The 24,646-nt window shown below is 43.4% G+C and overlaps 1 protein-coding gene across 2 annotated transcripts in view; it reads left to right on the forward strand.

Annotated features, from left to right (window-relative positions):
- The first annotated feature begins 1,719 nt into the window (after positions 1–1,719).
- Positions 1,720–24,646, forward strand: part of STAC3 (SH3 and cysteine rich domain 3) — a 40,038-nt gene continuing 17,111 nt past the window's right edge. The window contains exons 1-6 of one of the 2 annotated variants that reach the window (XM_020778662.3): positions 1,720–3,034; positions 12,306–12,375; positions 18,847–19,102; positions 20,297–20,394; positions 23,665–23,728; positions 23,825–23,916. In XM_020778662.3, the coding sequence (XP_020634321.3) occupies positions 12,307–12,375; positions 18,847–19,102; positions 20,297–20,394; positions 23,665–23,728; positions 23,825–23,916 (579 nt within the window). In that variant the 5' untranslated portion in view covers positions 1,720–3,034; position 12,306. The remainder of the gene's footprint in view (positions 3,035–12,305; positions 12,376–18,846; positions 19,103–20,296; positions 20,395–23,664; positions 23,729–23,824; positions 23,917–24,646) is intronic. The other variant, XM_072991209.2, reaches the window with a different exon arrangement.

The following is a 24,646-nucleotide window of genomic DNA, read 5'->3' on the forward strand; positions in this document are numbered from 1 at the left end:
AACCTATGTGTAATCTTGCCTGCATACAAAATCATATCCACTTCAAAACATATTCATCCTTCCTCTTAGCAGAGATTATTTTGACCTGCTTATTCAAAATAGCAACAAAGAAAATAATTGAATCTCTCTTATCCAGAGAGCAGAGGTGCTATTCATTGTTTCTAATTATATCATCTGCCAAATTTACAACATGCTAATTCCAAGTGCAAAATAGTTTGGTTTTAAATATGCTTCCTCACAAATATTTGGATCTATGTATGTTTTCTGCCTTTAAAAAAGCCGAATCAAATTTATATGGCATATAACTCTGGAATCTTTGTGAATTATGCGAAATAACCCAGTTGCATAGGCCTGTCCATATTTAGCATACTTAATTTGCCTTCTGCTACTTTGGGGAGGGGTCTAAATGTATTGGAGGTACTAATGCTGTATCTACTCATAATTTGTAGTCTGTGCCTCGCTACTGATAGTTGAGGTTTAGAGTTTGCTAACCACTGCATTTTCAGTGGTGAGAAACTTAGTTTATGTTAGATGCTGCAGCTCATTGATGAGGTTCTGGGGCGCTCCTTGGTTTGTGCAGTCTGGTGCATAACCAGATGAAATGCACCTTATCACTTTGTTGGTCAACTGCAGTTAGCCATGGAAAATTCTGCAACCTTACATGAAGACCAGTAGGATTCTGGCAAGTGACTCTAGATATGTCTGAGTTTGGTGGGACCTGCTTTCAAGAGAAGTAAATATAAATTGTGGTGCAATGACTAAGAGCTTGAATTGCAAAGCAGACATGTCAGCTCATTACCACTCAGCTCTGTTGCTCTCCCATTGTCAGTCACTGTGTGAGATAATATGTGGAACTACCGATTTAAAAATCATATCTGATTTGATATGTTGGGTGAAAGTGCAAACTTGAATGATGATGTGTTTATAAATCAAAGATAGGGATGGACTGCATATCCTATAATCTTTCACTGTCCTCCGTGCTGGCTGGGGCTGAGAAGAGCTCTGGGATAAAAAGATATGGAAGTCTACAGTCCTGGTAACCCACCCCACGTATAAATTGGCATCAATATACATGACACTTGACACAATTCATTTCTGAGGCCTTACAATCATATGATAAATCTGTGCAGTTGGCAAATGTAGTCAGGTTGTTGTCTGGCTAGGCACTGTAGCAAGCAGAATATCCCAAGCTTAATCCGTAGCATCTCCATGGGAAAAAAAAACACCAAGATGTCTCTGGTAGCTGGTAACTTTTTTTTGGTCTTTGCTTTTGGAGAGGTGACGGCAGTCACATTGTAGATTCCTAGTCGACTGGGCAAATAGCCTGATCTAATACAAGTCACCTTTCTCTATACTTTACATAATAGTCCCTGTACTCTATATTTTGATCCTTGTCTGGTGTTCATGGGCAAAATTCAACACTCTGCTGCTAGAGAAGATTAACCTGTATTAACTATTGAAGTAAGTTGGTCTCTTTTTTACTTTGATTGGGTAGTAGTGGAGCCTCGTGGCGCAGTGGTTAAATCGCTGTACTGCAGCTAAAACTGTGCTCACAACCTGGGGTTCAATCCCAGGTAGCCGGCTCAAGGTTGTCTCAGCCTTCTATCCTTCCGAGGTCGGTAAAATGAGTACCCAGCTCGCTGGGGGGGGGCAATGTGTAGTCTGCATAATTAAATTGTAAACCGCCCAGAGAGTGCTTGAAGCGCTATGGGGCGGTATATAAGCAGCACGCGTTGCTTTTTTGCTTTGTTATGTGCCATCAAGTTGATGCCTTGCCTCTGGAACAACTTGCTCCTAGAGATCCGCCTGGCTCTCTCTCTGGGTATCTTTAGAAGTAAACTAAAGACATGGCTATTTAGGCAGGCTTTCCCTCCTGCCGTATTTTAATATCAATATTTTTTACATCTTGGATTTTTACTTGTTATTGGTTTTATTGTTTTTAAATTTTGTTATGCCGCCCAGAGTAGACTATCTGTCTAGATGAGCGGGGTACAAATCTAATAAAATAAATAAATAAGTCAGAACCGACTTGTGGTGACCCTAACAGGGCTTTCAAGGTAAGTGAGACATTTAAGAAGTAGTTTTACAAGTTCTGCACATCTAAGTGAGTTTCTTTAGATGGGTCAGGATTCAAACCGAGGCCTCCTGAATCCTAGTCCGCCATTATCCCCTACACTACGCTTGACCGGTTTAGCCGTCAACAGATTGGTAAGATGGGGGGGGGGCAGGCTGATGAATGTTTTTTGGCATCAGTACTAAAAGCTGGTGTCATCCACACAGACCTGGGGGAGCTTCGCCAAGAGAAGAAGAAAAAAATGGCTGCCTAGTTTCAGTCACCTTAGACTCGATTAGCTTTGAGTCAGTGGAGTGTGGGATGCAACTGTGTTCATAATGCTGTCTTAAGTTATGTCCTTGTGTAAGGAATGTGAATTTGGCCATATTGAGGCAGGGAGATGAAAAATTAGGAAACCTACTGAGATCTTGCATAGTTTTCATACATATTAGTCCTTCCGTACTCATAAAAGTTTTCCTTAGCCTTGGGTGTTCTGCTGAGGTGCAAATTTGCAGCATTGACTTGGCAAGCCTGGGAGCCTGAGCCCTGTTTGCTGCTTAGAGACCTCCTGGGCAAATGGATCCGAACGTTGTCCCCTCTCGATACCATTATCTGAAAAGTCCCCACCTCTCTTCGGTCCCTCGGTGGGAGGCCTGAGCCTGCTGCATTGCTGTCTCGGGCCGTTTGACCCAGTGTTCATATTCAGGCTCCTCTCTAGTGTCCAATTTCTCTGTGTCAGCCCTCCCAATGGATGGCAGCTGTCTTTTCCCCTCTCGCCCTGTCACTCGAGTTCCTTGTGGTGCTTCTGGGACGGCAAACTTTTACATGTTCAGAGCCAGGAAGGGGGAACTTTTTATCTCCCATGGATCTCTAAAGTGAGATGTTGGGCAGGGCAGAGGAGAGCTGAGTTTCCAAAGGGGGCTCCTGGATAATTTCAAAAAGGATTTAATCTGCAGGAAGTGTGCACCTTCATTCTGGAAGGTAAGTGGGGTTTCTGCTCTCCCTCCCCCCAGCCCTCACTACAAGCTGCTGTCTTCTCACAGGAATTTAAAGTCTTTTTTCCTCCACCCTGGAGCTTTAAAACACGGCAAAGTTGTCTTACTAGACTGCGTAACTCCTTTTTGCTTGTCCATCTCCCCCCCGCCCATCCCGCTCAGTTTTGACCTGTTTCCTTTCACGGGCAGGGCAACATCTGTGTTTGAATCTGGCTTAAAATGGCAAAAGAGGGGGAGGGGATTGAAGGGGAGGGCAGAGTACTGCATAAATATTGCGTTTTCCTGTCGCCTGTCATCTAAGGAGCGTTTTAAGTATCCCTTGTAACTTTGGTTATGGAGGGAAAAGGTTCAATATTTCCTGAGGTGTTTTCATTTCTGCAGTTTTGTAGCCTGGAGCCTGCAGAAGATTAATTTCCTCCAAAATCTGTAAGCAGGACAGATGTCGGTATCTCCCGAGCCACTGCCATTTTGGAAAGAAAGGGAGGGAAGGGCTGTTGGTAGTCCTTTATAGGAGTCTGAGGAGACGAAATAGGGGGCCGGCCATCTGGCTTGAAAGGCAAAGAACATTTTGTCCTTTGGGTGTGGGTGCGTGCATGCATGCAATAGCGGTTTCAGATGTTGAAGGCAAGAGATAGTTTAGCACAAAAGCAGAAGCCTTTGTGAAATTGTGTTGGCCCATGGCCCTGTCTCCTGTACACCAAGCTGGTAAATGACCAGCTGACTTGGTGTGGAGGGCTGGGTGGCCAGGATGAAACTTCGAGGAATCTGAGGTTCATGGCTGCTCTAATTGGTGCCAGGGCTTTCTTTGAATCCATTTGGGGAACTCGGAGACCGCCATAGCACTTATGTGGAGAGCCCTAATGGCCACTTGCTTTCCTGCCAACAACACGGTTAATGGATAGCCAGGGGGATTTGACTGGTGGAGGTCCCAACCTGGCTTTTTCATAAAGGGTTTGTGAGATGGGGCAGGGGAAAAGGACTTTTTCCAGAATTTGTGCTAATAAGCAGAAACTTCGGGAAAACTATGCAGAAGGCCAGATGATTTAAGAGTGTGTATTTGTTCTCATGGCTCAAATTGTGATAGCACCAGCATTTGCTCCCCCCCCATGCCCCTGCTTTTTAATTATTACTAATGCCATAGGATGAAAAACAACAACAATGAAGTGAAAATACAAAACAAAACAAAAACAAAAATCACCTGCATCTGTTTTTAAATCAAAGCTTACATTCACAAAACAATAATAGGAAAAGCACCCCTGAGTCTATGCAGAGTGCTGTTCTTTCTCTATGAAGTGATCACAGCTAGTTCCAACACACTTAGGAAAAAAAGTTTTCTATCAGCTGCCTTTTAAAGTAATGAAGCACTTGCTTCTATTTCTCCTGTGCTGGAATCCAGCTGATCTCTTCACACACAAAGTGCCACATAAGTCAACTTATTTCTAATTTTGTATACAAGTTCCTTTCAAGAATGAATCACTTCTAGCAACTGTTCTTTCAATCCTCTAACTCTAATGAATTCTAAGATGCTGTCCCTACCCTTCTCTCTCCGGGAAAGTAAGTGAGCCAGGGAAACAAGATGGATAACCTCTCCACGAGCCTCTGTACTTTCTCACTTGATCATATAAACCATGGAACATTCTGCAATGACTCCCTGATGTTGACATCATCCTCCAAGGGGATTTAATTACAGACTGAAACTTATTTAAGCCATGCACATTTAGGAATTATACTTCCACCAGTGAGAGCCTAAGGACCTTTTCTCAGTGCCCTGATCAAACTACACTTCCCAGGATTATTGGGTGGTGGTAGCTATCCCAGTTTGTCTAATATAAATCCATATTATAGGCATGTCATTAGAGCCGCGACTCTTGAGTGTATCTTCAAAAAGACTTCTGCCATGAATTTTTTAAAAGTAGAAATCTGCAAGGTTCTGTACTTGCAAAGCTAAAACGAGGCTGGAATCTTCTTTTCCTCAATGTCATGCTTGTGGACCAGCTTAAATTCCAAAGATTAAAAATAAGATTATCCTGAATTAATTTATATTAGGAGTAACTAAGACCTTAGGAATGTCAGCAATTTGGATTTTCAAACAATCCTAACAGTGGCAGCAGGGGACATGTTTTGTGGCAGGCATTGTCAGAGCACAACTGTTACCCTTGCCCGCATAGTTGATGGCAAAGGAGGTTGAGACTTGCAGCTCAACAATATCTGCATGACCACACATTCCTTACCACTACTAAACTCAACGCTCTCCTGCCTTGAGCAGAGGGTTTGGCTCAATGACCTTATAGGCCCCTGCCATTTTTCTATGATTCAAACATGCAGTCAAGAAAGATATTTATATTCTGCTCTTTGCTATTATTCACTAGCTTGCTTTAGACCGGTGAAAAGACAGTGAATGGGCAGGGAAACAGTGGTTAAAGAATAATGTTTCTTCTGAATCTTGGGAAAAGGTATGATTGGGTTTTGAGTGAGAGAAAGGCAGGCAGATTAAAAATCCAGTGGCCTCTTCTTGCTGAGTTTTAAAATATAACCAAGGTGGGTTTTTTTTTCAGTTTCTCAATTTAAATGATTTTTCACAGGTCATGCTTATACCCAGCTTTACATTACCCATGACTAATTTGAATATGAGGCTTACTTTGGTAGGATGGTGCCTGTTCAACTTTACAAAAACAGGGATGGATGATATCTCTACTGGACCACTAAAATATCATAAACATGCACGTTTGGGATTTCTGCAAGACTCTTCATCAAACTAGGTGTTTGGGGAATGGAGCAACACAAAAATCGTCCTGGCTAGATATTGAAATTTTAGGATCCGTAATTAAAGTTCCAGGATGGAAACTGCAGACATAAAGAATCGTTTTCATGCGTTGGTGATTTCAGATTTCACCTCAATGGGTGCATAGTCTTCCCCATCTCTATAGACCAAGGGGTGCCAGTAACTCAGTGAATTCTCCATAGCCCTGTTTGTTTGTTTTTTTTCAGAAGTAGATGCACCCAGTTTCATGGCAATCAACATACCAGAAAAGCTGGAAAATAAATTTTATAGCATACTAGAAAAAATAGATAAAAATTGTCAATTGATACAAAGTTCAGAGGCTTAACCATCACTCATGAAGGATTCTACTACACTGAGGACTTCCATCTTCCTCTATCCACGAGTTACTATGAATTTGGCTATATATTTATTTAAGAGCATTTCTGTACCACTTTTAGTGTAAAAATCTCAGAGTGGTTTACACATACATTTTGTGCTTTTTGCCACCTCCCCTTCCCCTGAAGCTCTTGCAGTGCCCTGCAAGACCTGAAAACATCCCTGTTTCAATGGTCCAATAAAACTATCACCCATCCTGGTTTTTATACATAGAGCACTTGGTTTCTTTTAAAATGCAGTTTTAGTGTTAGCTTTCTCCTCCTCCTGGTGCTGAATTCCAGACTAAAAGGCAATCTGGAAGCTGAGTCACGGCAACTGGGCTTCTTACTTCTTAGGTTGAAATGTTTCGCTACTCATCCCAGTAGCTTCTTTAGTCAGTCTGAAGAAGCTGCTGGGATGAGTAGCGAAACGTTTCAACCTAAGAAGTAAGAAGCCCAGTTGCCGTGACTCAACTCCCAGATAACCTCACCTGGATGACTGAGCATCTTCACAGACTTAAAGGTAACGTTGGCACAGTTGGTGAAAATGTAATTCTAAAATGGAATAGAGCAGTGGTTCTCAACCTTGGATTCCCAGATGTTCCTGGACTGTCACTGCCTGAAATCCTGCTCAGCACATCTAGTGGTGAAGGCTTTGGGGAGTTTTAGTTCAGGAACATCTGGGGACACAAGGTTGGGAACCACTGGAGTAGAGAGTAGTTCTAGTAACACCCCCCCCAATCCACCTATGGACTGCTTACTTATCCTCTCACCAGTCTCCCCCCTCTTATTATGTGTTGTATAACATAGCTTGAAAGTGAGGAGAGAAATGTAGATGAGGCCCACCCTGTTCTCAATTGTAGCCCTGTTAGAGGCACTTCCTCCCCACCTCTTCCTCATGCTGATCATTCGTGATTTATTGGTGTTAACTATTTGCATATCAATAGCAGGAGGGAATTCTTCAGAGAGATCATTAGCTATGATGTGTCTCTGGATGTTTAGGCATAGGCATGTTCTCATACACTTAAGTCAGCATGAAAAATGTCCCTCATATAAAAAGAAGCTGTGCATCCCTCTTCTATTATTTCCTACTTCTGGAGACCTATAGAGGATGTCGAGAAGGGCACCTCATGGAAATGGTTGTGTCCCTTTTTAAGGTCCCAAATGGTATAAACACAGAGAAGGTTGGCAGTCATGAAAGGGTCTAGCTCTTCCAGGTTCCTTTTGAGTCTGGAGGCTACCAGTTGCTGATTTCTGGAATATTAGTTACCGAATTGTTTTCCTGAGGTGTGTTAAATCGTATGCGTTGTATACATGTGTGGTGGGACACCAAGCATACCAGTGTCCAATGGCTTCAGCATTATAAAGGCAAGAGCTGTTCAAGGTGTGGTCAAGGCAAGCATAGTAATTCCCCACCCCCCCACCCCCCTGGCAGAAATTGACAGGTATCTCTGTGAAATCTTGCAACTATTTCTGGATCATCAGGATTGCCATCTCCCAGGATGGCTGAGGTAGTATTTTAGGAGCTGCAGCAGTCCTCGCCTCTGACAAGGAGTGAGATGAACCAAGAAAGGAAGATAAAATACCATTTTACTACGTGTGGGCCAGAGACTGCTTGTTTCCTTGACAGTAATGAATTTGCTGTGCCATTCAAATCTCTTGTCACATAAGGCTGGAGACAAGCTAAAGAGCTGCTAAATAGTCTTCAACCTCAGGAATGACAATATCTGGCTGTTCAGCCAAGGTGGATTACAGATCCATCTGCACATGCTCATTCAGCTAGCTTTGGGGCCAATTTATAGTCACTTGAATAAGGAGGACTATACTAATTATTTCAGGTCTGAGCTGTTGGTTGTTGTGGGTTTTTTGGGCTCTATCATAGTTGTCTACATTTTAGAGAGAACATTCAGATTCCTTGCATGTGCATGATTCTCATGCCAATGTTTGCTCTGTTGTCTGGGTGCAAGGAGTTTCTGTCTTCACTTCTTCCACCACCACCATCACCGGGGAACACTGAAACTGTGACCATCTGTACCTGGTGTAGTATAATCTAAGGAAAACATTGTTGCTCAATGCTGCCTAGTTATCATTTGGGGAATATAACAAAGAGAATACTGGATCAATCATATATCAACTCACTTGTGGCTCCTAGAACTGCACCCCTTTGTCAGTAACCAGTTAATGCAGTGGCCCCCAACCTTTTGAGCCCCAAAGACTGGCTGGGAGAGGCAGGGCACACACACACCTTGCGCTCAGGCGCAAAGGGGCTGGGGGGAGTGCCTGCAGGGGTGGGGGGGAGGTCTCTGCAACCTGGTCCAGCTCAGGCCACAGACCAGGGGTTGGGGGCCTCTGAGTTAGTGGATTAAGTTCCAGCTGAGATCCCGGACTGATTCCTTACTGAGTCTGGTCTGTTGCATCACCATATGCTCAGATAAGGGACTTCTAACAGGGTCACAGGCAATGCTCTCAGGGCAATCATAGGACAATTGAGTTGGACGGGCCTATAAGGCCAATGAGTCTGACCCCCTGCTCAACACAGGTCTGTCAAATGACTGTCTCACTTTCTTGCAAATGCCTTCAGCGTTGGAGCGCTCGTCACCTCCTGAGATAGCTGGTTCCGTTGTCGTACTGCTCTAACAGTTAAGAGGTTTTTCCTGATATTCAGCCTAAATCTGACTTGCTGTGGCTTGAGCCTACTATTACATGTCCTGTACTCTGGGATGATCAAGAACAGATCCTGACCCTCCTCTGTATGACTACCTTTCAAGTATTTGAAAAGTGCTCTCATATCTCCTGTTAGTCTTCTTTTCTCAGGGCTAAACATGCCCAGTGTTACATACAGCACTGATGTTACCTGTCTGTCATGGGTTTGGAGGGAAAGTTCCATCCTATGGGGAGTGGAAGGCGGGACATCAGGAGGAGGGGCTGTACTGTATATATATGTGGAGTTTGTGTGGAGAAGTTAGGAGAAGCTGAGGGAGAGCTGAAGGAGAGCTGAGAGAAGAAGCTGGAGTGGGAGTCTGTGTGTCAGACAGGGTACTACTGTGTGTCAGTCAGTACCAACCTGATAGGTTCAGGTGTCTGTATGGTTAGCCAGAACTGATAGGTTCAGGGTCTGTGCTTTATTTAAAGGTGTTCTGTGTGAACCAAACTGGTGTATGTATGATTGAGACTAAGCCACGTTACTGTATCTTATTCACTTGATCATTTTATTTTCCCTGTGTGTTATTTAAATAAACCTTATTCCTTTATTTGTTAAAAATCCATTCCTGGTCTGTGTGACTCCTTACAGGGAATGGTTGGTGGCAGCTTAGTGAAACTGTGATATATCCCAGTAGGTCTGGGGTTTGTCACACCCAGTTCTTTCACTCTTTCCTCATAGGGCTTGGTTTCCAGCCCCCTGATCATCCCTGTTGCTCATCTCTATACTTGTTCCAGTTTGTTGGCATCCTTCTTAAAGTGTGGTGCCTAGAACTGGACACATTGCTCAAGATGATGCCTAACCAGTGAGTAGGACCATACAAGTGTAGCTACTAACTTTTACACATCTTGTCCTCCCCAACCCCCTTTCTTTCTGGTCAGGGTGGTGTTGGAGAAAGGCATCAATACTTTGGCCAAGATGTAGCAAGCTGCTTTTTACTCTTTTATGGTTATGTGTTGCTTAAGTTCTAACATTAAAAAAGAGGGGCTATATCTCTGTGCTACAGCCCATGGTTTACCATGCAGGACTTTCCTTATGTTTCCCACATCTCCATTTTTAAAAAAGGGGATCCAGCAGCAAGTGATGAGAAGGACCCTCCTCTATCTGAGATCCAGTTCCGAATCAGAAGGAGTGATGCCACCAGGCAGGTAGACAAATAGTCAAAGGAAGGTGCTGTGTGTTCCTAAAAGGAGCAACCTGAAGCCTTCTTAGGATAAGAGTTGCAGCTGCTCCATCACCTGTGCACTCCCTCCTAAGCAGGCGTGCTCACTCATAAACTTTAAGGATTGTGCCTACTTTGGAAGCTCTCCATAGAACAGAGAAAGAGAGGGGGGTGCTTAATACATATGGAATTTCGATGCAAGTTAATTTCTCACAAGGTCATAAACAAAACGAAGAAGAGACTTGTGATGGAAGAACAGGGTATCGTAGCCATCCAGCCAGCTCTACTTTTGGCTTCAGAAATGGATGCTCAGGGTAGTAAAGTGAGAATGTGAATGTAAAATAGTGTAATTGTTCTGCAGATATGAAACACAGGAAGGGCTCTGCTTCATTCTGAAACTGAAATCACTGTGTTGATTACCAAGACCGTAAACTGTATGGATCATACCACTACCACTACACATATTTGTTCTCTGGCTTGTACTGCATTAGGAAATCAAAATGATGAAATCTTGCCCTGTTAATTCTGTGGATACTGGGCTGCCTATAGTTCATCAATTTCAATTGCATGAATACCAGTAGCATAAAACCCCCTCTCTGTGCTCAGAGGCACATGGGTCATCTATGTTCAGCTATCTGGGGTAGGTTTCAGCACCGAAATCTGGTTCTAGAGGTTATTTATTTAAAATATTTGTACCCTCCCTTTCTCCTAAGAAAGGACCCAGGGTCACTGATAACATTAAAACACAGTATTAAGGCTAAAAGCAGTGAATTATTCAAATCTTAAACAAATGAATAGCATATTAAAAATGTTAGGTAAACATTACTAAAAACAGATGTAGAAGCCACAAAATGCAAACTATCTCATTTTAAGGCCTCTCCTAGATAGTCAGTCAAAAAGGAAAAGCCTGCATCAAGAGAAAGATCTTTGCCTGCTTGTGGAAGGACTGCAAAGACAAGGCCAGCCTGGCCTCCTGTGGGAGGGAGTTCCAGAGTCCGGGAGCAGAGACAGAGAAAGCCTTTTCCTGTGTCTCTGCCAAGCACACTTGTGTGGATGGTGGGTCTGAGAGAAAGACCTTCCCTGATGATCTTAACAACCAGGCAGACTCCTAAAGGGAGATGCCATCTTTGAGATAACTTGGACCCAAGCCATTTAGGGCTCTGTAGGTTAGAACTGGCACTTTGAACTGTGCCTAGAAACAGATCAGCAGCCAGTGGAGCTGCTGTAACTGCACTTTCGTTGAAGTAAAAGCTAACACAGCCACAGAATCTGCATCCTCTTCACTGGCCATTCATCCCTAGATGTCATCCTTCTCTTCTACTCCCTGGCATTCCATTGGTTACAGAACTGAGAGATGGACAAACTGCTAAAGGTCTGTGTTTTCACATGGGGGAGAATTGCAAAAATATTTGGAGTGCTGGGATGGAAGCAGCCTTTTCCCAGACTGTGAGATGGGTGATGGGGAAATGCCTCTTTTGCTTGCTCCCATATAGGATTTCTCCCATATTGGACCATCTTCTGCACATGAAGACCTTTGCAGATCTTTGTTACATTTTTTTTATCAAAATGAAGTGAAATGAAATTTCTCCCCACTTGCAGCAGCTAAATTCAATAGATTCCCAGTTTAGTGAGAGCTGCATTTTACCTACCTGCTAAACAGGTGTTAAAAGTGAGAGCCACTCAGAAAAGAGGTAGCAACTTTTTTTCGACCTCTCCTCCCCACAAGTGAGGACATTTACAAACTTTGGTAAATTCTTCTAAGAAGTATGAAGACAATTTAAGTTTTTAGGTAAAGGTAAATGTTCCCTTTGACATTAAGTCTAGTTGTGTCTGACTCTAGGGGGTGGTGCTCATCTCCGTCTCCAAGCTGTAGAGCCAGCGTTTCTCTGAAGACAATTTCCAGGGTCATGTGGCCAGCGTGACTAGACACGGAACGCCGTTACCTTCCCACCATGGTGGTACCTATTTACTTGCATTTTTACATGCTTTCGAACTGCTAGGTTGGCAGGACGTGGGACAAGTGACGGGGGCTCACTCCATCATGTGGATTCGATCTTACGACTGCTGTTCTTCTGACCTTGCAGCATAGAGGCTTCTGTGGTTTAATCCACAGCACCACCACGTCCCTTAAGTTCTTACCCACCACTAAATTGTGTACACCCTGAAATGATGTTGTTCCAGAGGATTCTGGCTTCTAAAGAAAGGGTGGATTATAATATTTGCAGCTTTATATTTGCTTGTGCTCTTTTCTGTATGCAGTATGACAGAGAAGGAGATCCTTGAGCCACCTGCATCACCCACATCTGAAGGGGGGAAATCCACGGAAGGGGTAAGTCCTGTTGCAGGTTATTCCGGGAAGACCCAGGGGCTGAGCCCCAATTTGGACTTCTCATTCCTCCACAATCAGCCATGAGATCTGTCTGAAGGGACCCAGTCCTTCAGAATGTCCTGTGATGCCGGAACCTTCTGTCTGTCACCTTGGTTATGGTCGCTGCAACCAATTAGAGATGGGAAAAGCCCTTTTTTTGGCTGAGACCAAGTAATCCCATCTGAAATGGTCTATCTGCTTGCCCGCTTGCATCCCTGTGACACCTTTTGCATTTGGTATCTTCCTATTCTGTAGAAACTAGAGGACCAGGTGTCTTTCCCATGGTTTCTCCCAAAGGGTAGGCCTGCTATTGGGCCCGCTTGTTCCAGCTTTAAATTTCAGCTAATTTCTCTTTTATGGCTGCAATCCAAAGAAAGTATTTTAAAAGCATATTTTCTTGAACAAAAGGCCCTCCTGTTGTAAGACAGAGGTTAGCAAAAAGGTTGCTTCAAAAAATGTTGGCCAACAGCTCCTGTAAGCAACCAGCCGGGATTGTGGGAGTTGTAATCCAGAAGCCTTGGAGGTCACCTGCTTGCTGTCACTACTAGGGTATGGGTTGCCAACCAGCCAGATGATGAGAAAGAGAGAGAGAGGGAGAGAGAGAGAGAGAGTTCCTCGTTAGGTTACATCGTTCTTTTCTCCTTCTTTAAACCCTAAGGCAATTGCCATCATCCTTTCCTAATTGTACCAGCCCTTATATCACAATATCGAAGAGTTAGAAAAGGGGTTCTTCAAGCCATCTAGTCCAACCCCTTGCTCAGAGGAGGAGCTCCAAAGATAGAACATCCCCAAGAAATGGATAGCCAGCCTCTTGTTTGAAGGCCTCACAGCTCTAGCTAATTTGATACACTGTCTGGCTCCTCTTACTATTTACAGTGGTGCCTCGCATAACGTTTTTAATTGGTTCAAAAAAAAAAAACCTTATGCGAAAAAAACTTTATGCGAAACACCATTTCCCATAGGAATGCATTGGAAACCGGTTAATCCGTTCCAATAGGCACGGATTGCCGTCCTTAAGCGAAAAAACCCATAGGAAACATCGTTAAACGATACAATGTTTCCTCCATTGGAATGTATTGAAGCCGACTCAATACATTTCAATGGCTTTGCGAAGTCAATTTTTGCAAATTTAAGTGTGTCATAAAAGGGTCAAAAATGGTTTTAAATGCTTGGATTAGCTTCTGCACCCTCTAAAACGGATGCAAAAGTTAATTTGGCTTTGATCTGACTTTTCGTTAATTTATGGTGAATTTTTTCCCCCCAACTTTTGACAGCTGTCAAAATCTGACAGCTCCATTGTTTCCTATGGGGGAGAAAAAAATTCACAAAAAATTAACGAAAAGTCAGATCAACGCCAAATTAAGTATGCACACATTTTAGAAGGTGCACTAACGATTCCAAGCATTTAAAACCATTTTTCAACATGTTAAGACACTTTTGTAATTGAAAAAATGAAAATCGTTAAGTGAAGCAGGGGACCTAAAACAAAAAACGTTAAGCGAAGCATGGTCCCAAAATCGCTATGTGAAAAATCGCCCATAGGGAAAAACATTATACGAAGCACAGTCTGACTCTGAAAAAATAAACGTTAAGCGAAAAAAACGTTAAACGAAGCAAACGTTATGCGAGGCACCACTGTAATATGTTTCTCCTAATATTGAACAAAAATTGGTCCTTCCATAACTCAAGCCCATTAGAACTAGCCTGGGGCCACATACTTCTACATACTTCTTATGTAGGCCAGCCCTTCAAGTCTGTCCCCTGAAACTGCTGTGTCATTGGACTCCACCTGTTTTATCCCAACTCCTCTCAGGTACCAGAATTCATTGGAATCAACTGTTTGCAGCCTTGCATATCCTAAATTAGTTTTAAATATCTTTTCTGCTTCACCACTGGGTTGCCATGGTACATGGAGAGCTGCTGTTCAAGAAATACAAGCCCAACATCCTCATAGGTGGACAAAACTAGTTCTTTGGGTCTGTTTTAGTTTTGGATCCTGGTCTAAAATATGCAAAGCATGCTGGGAATTCAGTTGCAAGGAGGTTAAAGTTCTGTGATGGAATAGTTTTATTGTTCCAGGGATGCATACGAATGTTTTCAGGCTATGTAAATCGGCTGAAGCTGCAGAATTTTGAAAAGGTTGGTGGAATTTGGAAGAACTGCAGAAACTTGATTAAGCTTGAGCAGTCCTAGAAGATCCACTGGCCATGCCTAGAATGAATCTCATGCACAGGATATATGCTAGCTTTAGATAAAGATACTTTTCAAACAATGTAAGTGTAAGGCACTTATGCACTTTCTATAATTTTTTTTAACTTTTCTGGGAATCTATGGCTCTCTCTAAGAACTGGAGTTTGACTTCAGAAGAACAGGAAAATTTGGGGAATTATAGTCTTTTACTCTGTAGCATTATCAAATACTCTAAACATTTGTGTTGCAGGACATACAGTAAATGTATTGAACAATAAGTCCTATGCACCCTAAAAACAAATGCTGAGCTAATCTCCCTCCATATGCCTCAGTGGTGATTGGTGAGACTTCAGGGTAATACTTAAGGGTTGTATCCTTTCCATGAGAGAGCACTGAAGACGTCTCGTGTCTTCTGAACACGCAATGTTGTTTACAAGCATAAAAGAGAAGTGGAAGCAAAAAACAAGCAGGCAACGAAACCATTGTTCCTGCCTCAGTTTTCCAAAGCACCAGTGGACCTCCTCTGTCTGTTTCCAGTCCAGTTAAACTCAGTTCCAGAGTTCTCCGCCTTTCTCTAAATTCAGCCTGACTCTGCTTTTGCTCTTGCTCTGCTCATTGTCCTTTTTCTTTTTTGCAATTTCCATTTTCTATCTATAAAATAGGGAGGGCAGCCTGCTTTACAGAGCTGTGGCATGATTTACATGCATAAGGGAATGGCTCAGATTGAAAGGACATTGATTCTGAATCCCAAAAATACCTAGAAAATCAGAAGCAGTAGAAGGGGTAAAGCAGGGAAAGATTTTAAACATAGATTCGAAATAGGAATACCTCCGAGAACTCCCCCTGCTTCTCTCTGTCTGCCCACAAGACACATCTAGCACTTTCTAAGTATTCCAAGTGCCTTGCAAAACATTTGCTGTAATTCTTACAAAAGCCTCCTAAAACAGACTGTTTTGTGACCAGCAAGCTGCAGATATGGGGTTTGGGACTGAGCCTGCCTAAGCCCTAAATGTAGTGAGTTAATTTCCTAGGAAAGAACTGAAGTGGGTTTTTTGGTTTCATAGATCATTATCTTTTTGTTCTTACATTACTCAAGAGACAATGATGGTGAATGTGGTGTAGTATGGTAGCATTATCTTCCAAAGGGTGTGAACTTCTGTGGAAGGGGAACTTATCCATCTTCTCTGCAATTGACTGGGGCTCAGGGTATTGTTGGAAGACACAAGTGGGGAAAACTGCATGTTCTAGAGTTGTGGCTCGAACTCCTGTAATTCCTGCAACTGGAACTGTAAGGGCTGTAACCTACAATGGGTGCGGGTAATGTATAGCTGTCTATATCAAGGGTTCCCAATCTTGGGTCCCCAGATGTTCTTAAACTAAAACTCCCAGAAGCCTTTGCCACTAGCTCTGCTGGCCAGAATTGCAGGAAACTGTAGCCCAAGAACATCTGGGCATCCAAGGTTGGGAACCACTGTTCTAGATGTTGTTGGAATTCAACTCATATTGCTGCTCACCATTAGCTACAGTGGCTGGGCCTGTTTGGAGGTGCAGCTATTAGTGATGCTAATTGGGGGTGTTTAGCGTTGTAACCCAACAAAACCTGGGCTAACGGAAGGGGGAAAGCCTAGTGGCAGAAAAAGTTTGTTGTATCCTCTTCTGTTTTGGGTTTTGTTTCATTTTTAAAATTTTTTTATTTTTTTATTTTTTTATTTTTTGCAGGAGTGGGAATAAAATCTGTCCTTTGTGTGGGGGCAGGTGGGCGAGTAATGCATAAATGACCATTCGGGTTTAATAGGAAATTGGTGAACGCGCGAAGAGGTTTTTGCTTGTTTGTTTGTTTTTTGCTGTTCGATGCGTAGGTGTTCTGATATACTGGGAAAAATGCTGAACAGGTAGACAGGCATTGTCCTTTGGTTACATGCTTAGTTTTCTACACTAGCTTCTGCAAGTACTCAAATGCTGAAAGCATTTCCATATTTCATTCAACTGCTGGCTTTCAGGATCCATAGAGAGCCTCTAGGTACACAGATAGATAGATGTATGTGGAAGAACACAAGATGAGGTGGAGATCAATAGTCTCTCCCCTCTGAGAGCAACTGCATTAGCAACCATTGCCTTAAGAGAGGACTTGTGTTCCACCCTCCCGGCTGACTCCCTGCTTTCCAGCTACCGGTGCTCTCCTCAAGAGTCCTCTGTAAGAATGCTTTGGCTGCCCTCCTGGCAGCAGGAGCAACATCTGGGTCAGTGACGTGTCCTCTGCTCCCCCTGCACACACACCCCTCCGCACGCCTCGCACAGGCTTGCACTCTGCAGGGTCAAGATGAACTTCATCACACTTCTGGAATGGAGTTACTGGCAGCTTAAGGACTGACATTCAGAGATAGTGGCTTGATGAAGGGTGCATATAAACATGCATACCGATCAGAGCTCACAGCAGTTCCTTTCCTTTCTCTCCTTGCATAGGGTAGTGGATAGGATGATGATTGATGGGATCATGATTCAAAAAGCCTGTCTTTGCCCCACCCTGCATTCTTGAGGCAGGCAAGCAGGCTGCCTTTCATCTGTGCTATGAAAAGGAAGGCTGCCTGCCTTTATTGTTGTCATTATTATTTTCACAATCGTTTACAATGCATTTTCCCCCAATTAAATGTATATTTGCCATCATTCCATTTTTATATAAAAGTAGCCTCAGTAGAAGAAGCAGAGATTTGAACTAGCAACTGAAGCACTCACCTAACCAATTAGCACCCAACCCAGTTGAGTTTTGCAGTTAACACGTGAATCTTTGAAAGGTGGGAGGAATCAAAATAAAGGCTCAATTTGATTCCGCAGAAGCTTGTTTTATTTGATTTTCTTTTGATTCCTTGATAGTAGTGTATATTTCCTGTATTAAAATCTCTATTTAGTTTTTAAAAAATGAATACATATAATACAATGTCACCAATTTAAAGAGAATTTTCAAATAATGAATAAACAAACATCCTTGCAAAAGGAATTAAATGTATTTGCCCAGCTTCACGGATGGAATTAAGTATGACTGCACACACCATTGTGGCCCGAAACAAAAAACCATTGGTGATATGCTGTCTACTTAAAGTTAAGAAGGTAAGCTTTAATCAGTAGATTAAAATCAGTAGACCAGTCATCTGTAGATTAAAGGTTGCATTTTGGTGAAATGAAAGTGTACTGCAAATTGAATAGGAGGGGCGGTAGATGAAGAGCAGATTCATTTGTGAGGCTTTGTTGATGCTGGGGTGCTGTGACAAGAAGTGGAAATGAAATATTTGATCAATTTTCCATCTAACAGTGGGGGCTTTATTAAACTGTAAGTCAGTGCAGCCTTCAGAATTTCCAAAAAACAGGAGGGAACAGATACACCTTGACGTTTAGACCATAGACACATACACTTTAAATTTGATTGATCAAAAAAATCAGCAGAGACACCTGCTAAGAAATATTCTTAGTCTGAAAGCCCTCATTCCAAATCTTCTGAAATCTAGAATATGAGCACAATAATATTGACTTGCCGAGAACATTTGTTAAATGGCTTGCTGAAACTCTGCAAATTAAGCGCATAAATGTTTTGCGGTGGTGCTGTCCTTATCATTGTCCCATTAATTGTTCGAAAATCAGGTAGTTAACCAATATACAGACGCTGGACTTGGTGATCCATAAGGCCCCTTCCAGCTCTGCAGTTCTAAGATGATGACGACGATGATTACAGAATCTCTTTTCAGATAAATTTAAATATATGTACTTAGATATATAGATAATATCTCTTTACTTACTTAAAATATTGTTCATGGAGATAACCCCAGAATACAAGCCATACTTGTGCCGTGGTTCTCCATCTGCAACTTTCATCATTTTGGGCCAGCAGCTTTCTTTCCTTTCTTTACTTTTTCTGTGCAAGCAGTGAGTTCTTTGCCATGCTCTCCCTGCAGCTGCTTTGATCGTGCATACCGAACATTTGTTTGCATGGATCTGGATGGAGTCTGAGGTTCTTCAACCCTGTTTTTGACCCAGACCCTCCAAGTATCCTAGGTCTTGTTCCTCCGCCCGTTACTGTGCCTCCTTTTTTTTGAGCTAGTCATGAACAACTTGGGTGTGTGCATGCCAATCACACTGGCCGCCAGGGTTCCCTCTCGAAGGCATCAATCAAGTGCTGATTGTTCATCCACCCTGCATCCCACCCTGCCCCACCTTCCTCCCCTCCCACCCCACCCCACTCCGGATCCTCAGCTGCAGAAGCTAAAGCAGCTTTTCCAACGCAAGCCCAAGGAAGTGCCTGCTCCGGAGGAACCCCAGGCCAATGGAGAGCTGGTCAGCCCCACCGGAGGGCCTATCTACTATATCTACGAGGAAGAGGAAGAGGAAGAGGAGGAAGAGCCTGAGCCACCACCGCCGGAAAAACCCGTGAATGACAAACCTCACAAGCTGAAGGATCACTACTTCAAAAAACCCAAGTTCTGTGATGTCTGTGCCCGCATGATTGTCCGTGAGTATTCTCGGAGGGGAGCAAAACAGCAGGAGGCAGTGGATGGTTGGAGGGGCGAGGGGCTAGCATCCCATTGAACTTCTGCTGACCAGAAAGTTCAGGCCATCTCATAACATAGGATCATGCCCCCCAGTGCAAATGTTGTTGATGTTCAAGAAAGGGACAGGTTTCCTTCATGGAAGCTTCCACAATGGGCATGATCCCACATTACTCTGCTGGTAGAACCTTTTGGATCAAAAAAAAAAAAAAAGGGAGTAGCTTTTCTCTTCCTCATTGTGCTGGCAGAACTTCCACTGATGAATGAGATATATGCTCACTAGCTGTTCAAGGTACACCAGTGGTGTGCATGAGAAAGTAGCACCCTGAGGTGATCAGGGAGGTGGGTAGTTAGGGTAGAATGAAATGAAGCCCTATGACGGAAGTGGGATGTGTCCATAGGACAGTGTAGCCTGTAACCTCTAGGCTAAATGGTGTTCTCTTTCTCTCCCTCGACCACACACACATTTACCTCTTGTGTGGAAGAAGCTTCATGTTGTGTCCTTTCTCTCTCAGGACACTAACAAAGCAAATAAATTCAAATTGCTGACCTTTCACAACCCCCAACATCTGATGCTGAAGTGGGCTGCTTTGTTCTACCTTGCTATGGAAACCCTTACGGCCCAGGGTGGAACCAGAGCAGATTTTATATACTATAACAGATATATCTATCTGTTTGGTACAGAAGGGCCCAGTAGATAGGCGAACAGGGTTGGGGCAAGTCTAAGTTAAAGAAAATCTTACTGATCCAAGCTGCAGTTTTGACAGCTCACTGTACAGAGAGCTACATACAGAACGGAAAATACATAATATATATTTTTTCACCCTGGTTGCTTCTGAGGAGATTGAGATTTGAAGTGTTAAAGGGATACACATTCAGGGAGTGCCCAGTTGTGAGAAAAATACCTATGCAGGAAAGCAGGGTATGTGAAGAATTATTCCCTTTTCTGTTTTAGAGGATGGCATTTCCCAAGTCTTGCTGTCCACGTGGCTGAGACTTGTCCATGTTCAGAACCTATGAATCTGCTAGCGCAGTCCACTGTCACTGGGTCGGCAGTGCAGAGGGTTATTTGAGGGGTTTGTGGCACCTCAGCCTCTGTAGCTGCCCGTTGACTGCCTCTCTCTCTCTCTCTCTCTCTCTCTCTCTTTCTCATGTAGTCAACAACAAATATGGCCTGAAATGTAAGCACTGCAAAACGCACATCCATCATCACTGCCAAAGCTATGTGGAATTTCAGCGCTGCTTTGGCAAGATCGTAAGTGGCCCCGCTTGGCTCCAAATGCAAAGCTTTTTCTCTTTGCTGCTTGCACAGCTGAACAGATCACATGCAAGGCTGTGGATTCCAATGCAGGTTCAGAGCATGGCAGACCATCAAGAGTTTAAAGTTTTCCTAGTCACAGAGCAGGGACAAGGCTTCTCCCCAGAGGCATGCCAATTTGAGAACATAGAGACTTCTCCTCTTATTTCAATTGTAGGGACGTAAGTTAAAAAGCATGTAAAAATGCGAGTAGATAAATAGGTACCACCTCGGTGGGAAGGTAACGGCGTTCCGTGTCCAGTCACGCTGGCCACATGACCACAGAAACTGTCTATGGACAAACGCTGGATCTATGGCTTGGAAACGGGGATGAGCACTGCGCCCTAGAGTCGGACATGACTGGACTATATGTCAAGGGGAACCTTTACCTTTACCTAACAGAAGCTGCATAATCAAGATTCAATGCACTACTGAAACTTAGTGTACCCCTACTACTTACAAGGAGAAAAAATCCTAATAAAAAAGGAAGAATTTCGTATGTTGATGTTAGCCACTGCATCATGGAATTTAATAACTTTTTTAAAAATAAAATTACTGGGATAGAGATTATGGATAATTGTTGAGGACAGGACTTGATTTTGTTCTGGAGCTTCAATACTCTAATCAGAGCCAGGTTTTATAAATAGGATTTTTTTTTAAAAAAAAGACACAACTGGATCATCTGCTGTTAATAATTAGGAGAACTGGAAAGACAGATATGTGTTTATATGCTACGTTAATTACCAGAAATTTGGGATGATCACCACCATTTCACCTGCAAATGCTGACCATGTCTCTACACCTGCTAGCATTCCCAGCTGTACACTTCATAAAAAATAAAAAAAAAACATTGCCCAGTAACCTGTTCAATCTTTATGCACCTAAAATTCCAACTGTAGAAGCTGCAGTGGCATCCAACAAGGTGGTGGTCGTGTGCCTGGTCTCATGCCACCAGTACCTTATCAGACTACACAGAGGCCTCTGCAGTTGGAGCTCTGAGTGCATAAACGTTGAACAGGATACTCCCCAGATTGCTCAGTTGCCTTTCTCTGCTTCGTGTCTCCAACAGGATTCTAGTTCTGTCAGGGGTTTTCAAGATGCAGTCCGGGGGGTGGGTGGGTGGGTGTATGAATGCCCCAAGCCTGTTTTTATAGTTCCTCTTCTGCTACCCCACCTTAACATAAGAAGAGCCCTGCTGGATCAGGCCAAGGGCCCAGCTAGTCCAGCTTCCTGTATCCCACAGTGGCCCCACCAGATGCCTCTGGGAGCATACGAGAGGACTAGATACCTGTCTCCTGATACCCCTCCCCTGCATCTGGCATTTTTTATGTTAAAATGTGGCAGAGTGGAAAAGCTGTGAAAGCACAAAGCAGCTTAAAACCATGGCAAGCGCGTGCACGCACGCACACACACACACACACACACACACACACACACACACACACACACACACACACACACACACACACACACACACACACACACAATATCTATGTTTCTTGTTGTAGAGTGAAACTGGAGATGGCTTGAGAGTTTTCCCCCACTCCCAGAGGTTCCCTGCTTCTGCTCTAAAGAAACCATTTCTCTCTCCTTTCATGGTACATGTTGAAAAATGGCCCAGAATGTAGTCCCTTCTTTCAGCAACTGATTGAAATATTTACCAACCAACCAACCAACCAACCAACCAACCATGCATGTCTCTGGGATAATCCATGTGTGTCATAAGAGTAGGCCATGAGTGACATTGTCCATAGGTAAAAGTTCCTTTTTCAAGAGTAACTGGCAAATCCTTATCTCCCCCTTCTCACGGTGTCATCCAATCACAGCACGTCATTAGACAAACAGTCCTGCTGTACCATCTGACCTCCTTCCCATGGGTAACAGATGTTATTTGGGTTTTCAGTTGTTTCACGATGAGTCACAACAAAACCCATCTATCTTATCATAGAATGTCCTTCTCATGCTCTCAGAAAAGCATTCTCCCAGCTCTCACTAGTAACACTCTGTCAGCATTGCAAAAATCATTTAAGCAGAGAAACAAGATGGAACCTCTCTTGCATTTTTCAATACTACATAACCCATCTTCAGTACATGATCTTAACCATATATCCCATCTCATCACAACCAACCAACCAACCAAACCAACCAAACCAACCAAACCAACCAACCAACCAACCAACCAACCAACCAACCAACCAACCAACCAACCAACCAACCAACCAACCAACCAACCAACCAACCAACCAACCAACCAACCAACCAACCAACCTCACTTTTCTGTTAAAGTAAGGCTTGTAGGGTGATGTTTCTACTGTTTTTGCCCACCAGGGGTGGCCCAGTACACTCCCTGAAGACCCTTGCTCCCCCCAGTTGCCCTCACCTGCCCCAAATGGAAGAATTTAAGTATAGGAGTCTGAGTCAGAGCAGAGGAGTAGGCTTTAGAGATACTCTTCCAGGATGACATATGGTTCTGGTGGTATGCATGAATCAGAAAAATGGTGATTCATTTCGATTCATGATTCATCAAGGTTGACGAATCACAAAGTATGAATTTACAATTTTTTCCTGATGGCTGGATGAATCAATTTGTGAATTCATTTTTTACTTTAATATCCCATAAAATGCCCTTCCAAGCACCTAAAGACACCAAAATAACAGAGAGACATCCCTTGACTCTCCTCTACAAGTCCTGCAATTTTGGGGAAGAGTGCATTTCCAATGTCTGAGTTATACACCCACTAAGAGGTTCCTCCCAGGAAAGCGCCCCCTCCCAGGCACCTAGAGACGCCACGATCAGAGAGAGGGTTCTACTGATAATTCTCTACAGTCTCTACAAGTTTTGTGAATATTGTGTTTCAGACATCCAAGTTATACACCCACAAAGTGGGTCCCCCCAGGAAAATGCCTTTATCATCAGGCTTGTGGGGTTGTAGAGGACAGTCAGAGGACGTTTACTGCAATTTTGGTGTCTCTAGGTAGCGGGGGGGGGGGCTAGGGGTTTAGCCCATTGAATAAATGAATCAAAATCACTAAAAATGTGTTGATTTGTATTTGTCAGGAGCATTAATTTATATGAATATGAATTGACAAATTAGCAATTTTTGAATGAATTTAGTGATTCATTTTTCAATTGGGGTCCACCTCTAGTGTTCCTCCACTTTGGAGAAGGGGTGTGGTTTACGGCTTCCTTGTCCCCCTGTGTATCTAATGCTCATTTTTGCTTTGCAGCCCCCAGGTTTCCGTCGTGCTTACAGCTCTCCATTGTACAGTGCTCAACAACTTGCTGGTGGTGGTAAGTAGCCCACCACAGCCTTCCCCCATTTCTGCACTTCCATTGTCTCCTCAAACCGCCATCCTTTATTTCTGTTGTTGCTGCTTCAACCCACAGCTAACCGAGGTGACCCTGTGTTTGAGACGTTGCGGACGGGTGTCGTCATGGCAAATAAAGAGCGCAAGAAAGGGCAGGATGACAAGAAGAATGTAAGGGAATGTGTGTGTGTGTATGTGTGTGTGTGTGTGTGTAAAAACATCAACACATGAAAAGGCAGCACACCTGGGTTCTTAGAACCATAGCATCCTGATAGACGAGGCAAAACCATCTAGGGTGAAGAAGTGGGATGAGGGTCAAACAAATTCTAAAAGGAGGGTAGAGAATCTGTAGCTTGCCAGATGTTGATGCACTTCAGTTCTGCTCATCATTGACCATAGGCCATGTCAACTGGAGCTGATGGCAGTGGTGTTCTAGCCACAACTGGAGGGATCTTAGAAGTACTTGATGTTGCCACTGATTTCTCTCTCCCCACACGCCCTCTAGTTCCAAGATGCAGGACACATAATAATGGGCTCAAGCTACAGGAAGCCAGATTTAGGTGGACTATCAGGAAGAACCTACTAACTGTTAGAGGAGTATGCAATAGAACCAATTACCTTGGGAATTGGTGGGTGCTCCAACGCTGGAGGCATTAAAGAGGAAATTGGACAATCATCTCTCAGAAGGCTGCCAAGAGCATTTCCTCTTTCTATGCATGTTGCTTTTCTCTGGTCAGAATGATCTGTCAGATTAAAGGCATGGCACATGCTGAAAACAGTGACTGTGCTGTTTCACTCCCCCTCTCTCTCTCCTCCAGTTGTAGAACCAGAGGCAGGTTGCTTGCCTCCTTCCCATGATGAATTAAATCCAGAATGTGTCATAGGTCAACTGGAGATAAGG

This window comes from Pogona vitticeps, chromosome 2 (genome assembly GCF_051106095.1).
Source record: "Pogona vitticeps strain Pit_001003342236 chromosome 2, PviZW2.1, whole genome shotgun sequence".
Taxonomy (NCBI): domain Eukaryota; kingdom Metazoa; phylum Chordata; class Lepidosauria; order Squamata; family Agamidae; genus Pogona; species Pogona vitticeps.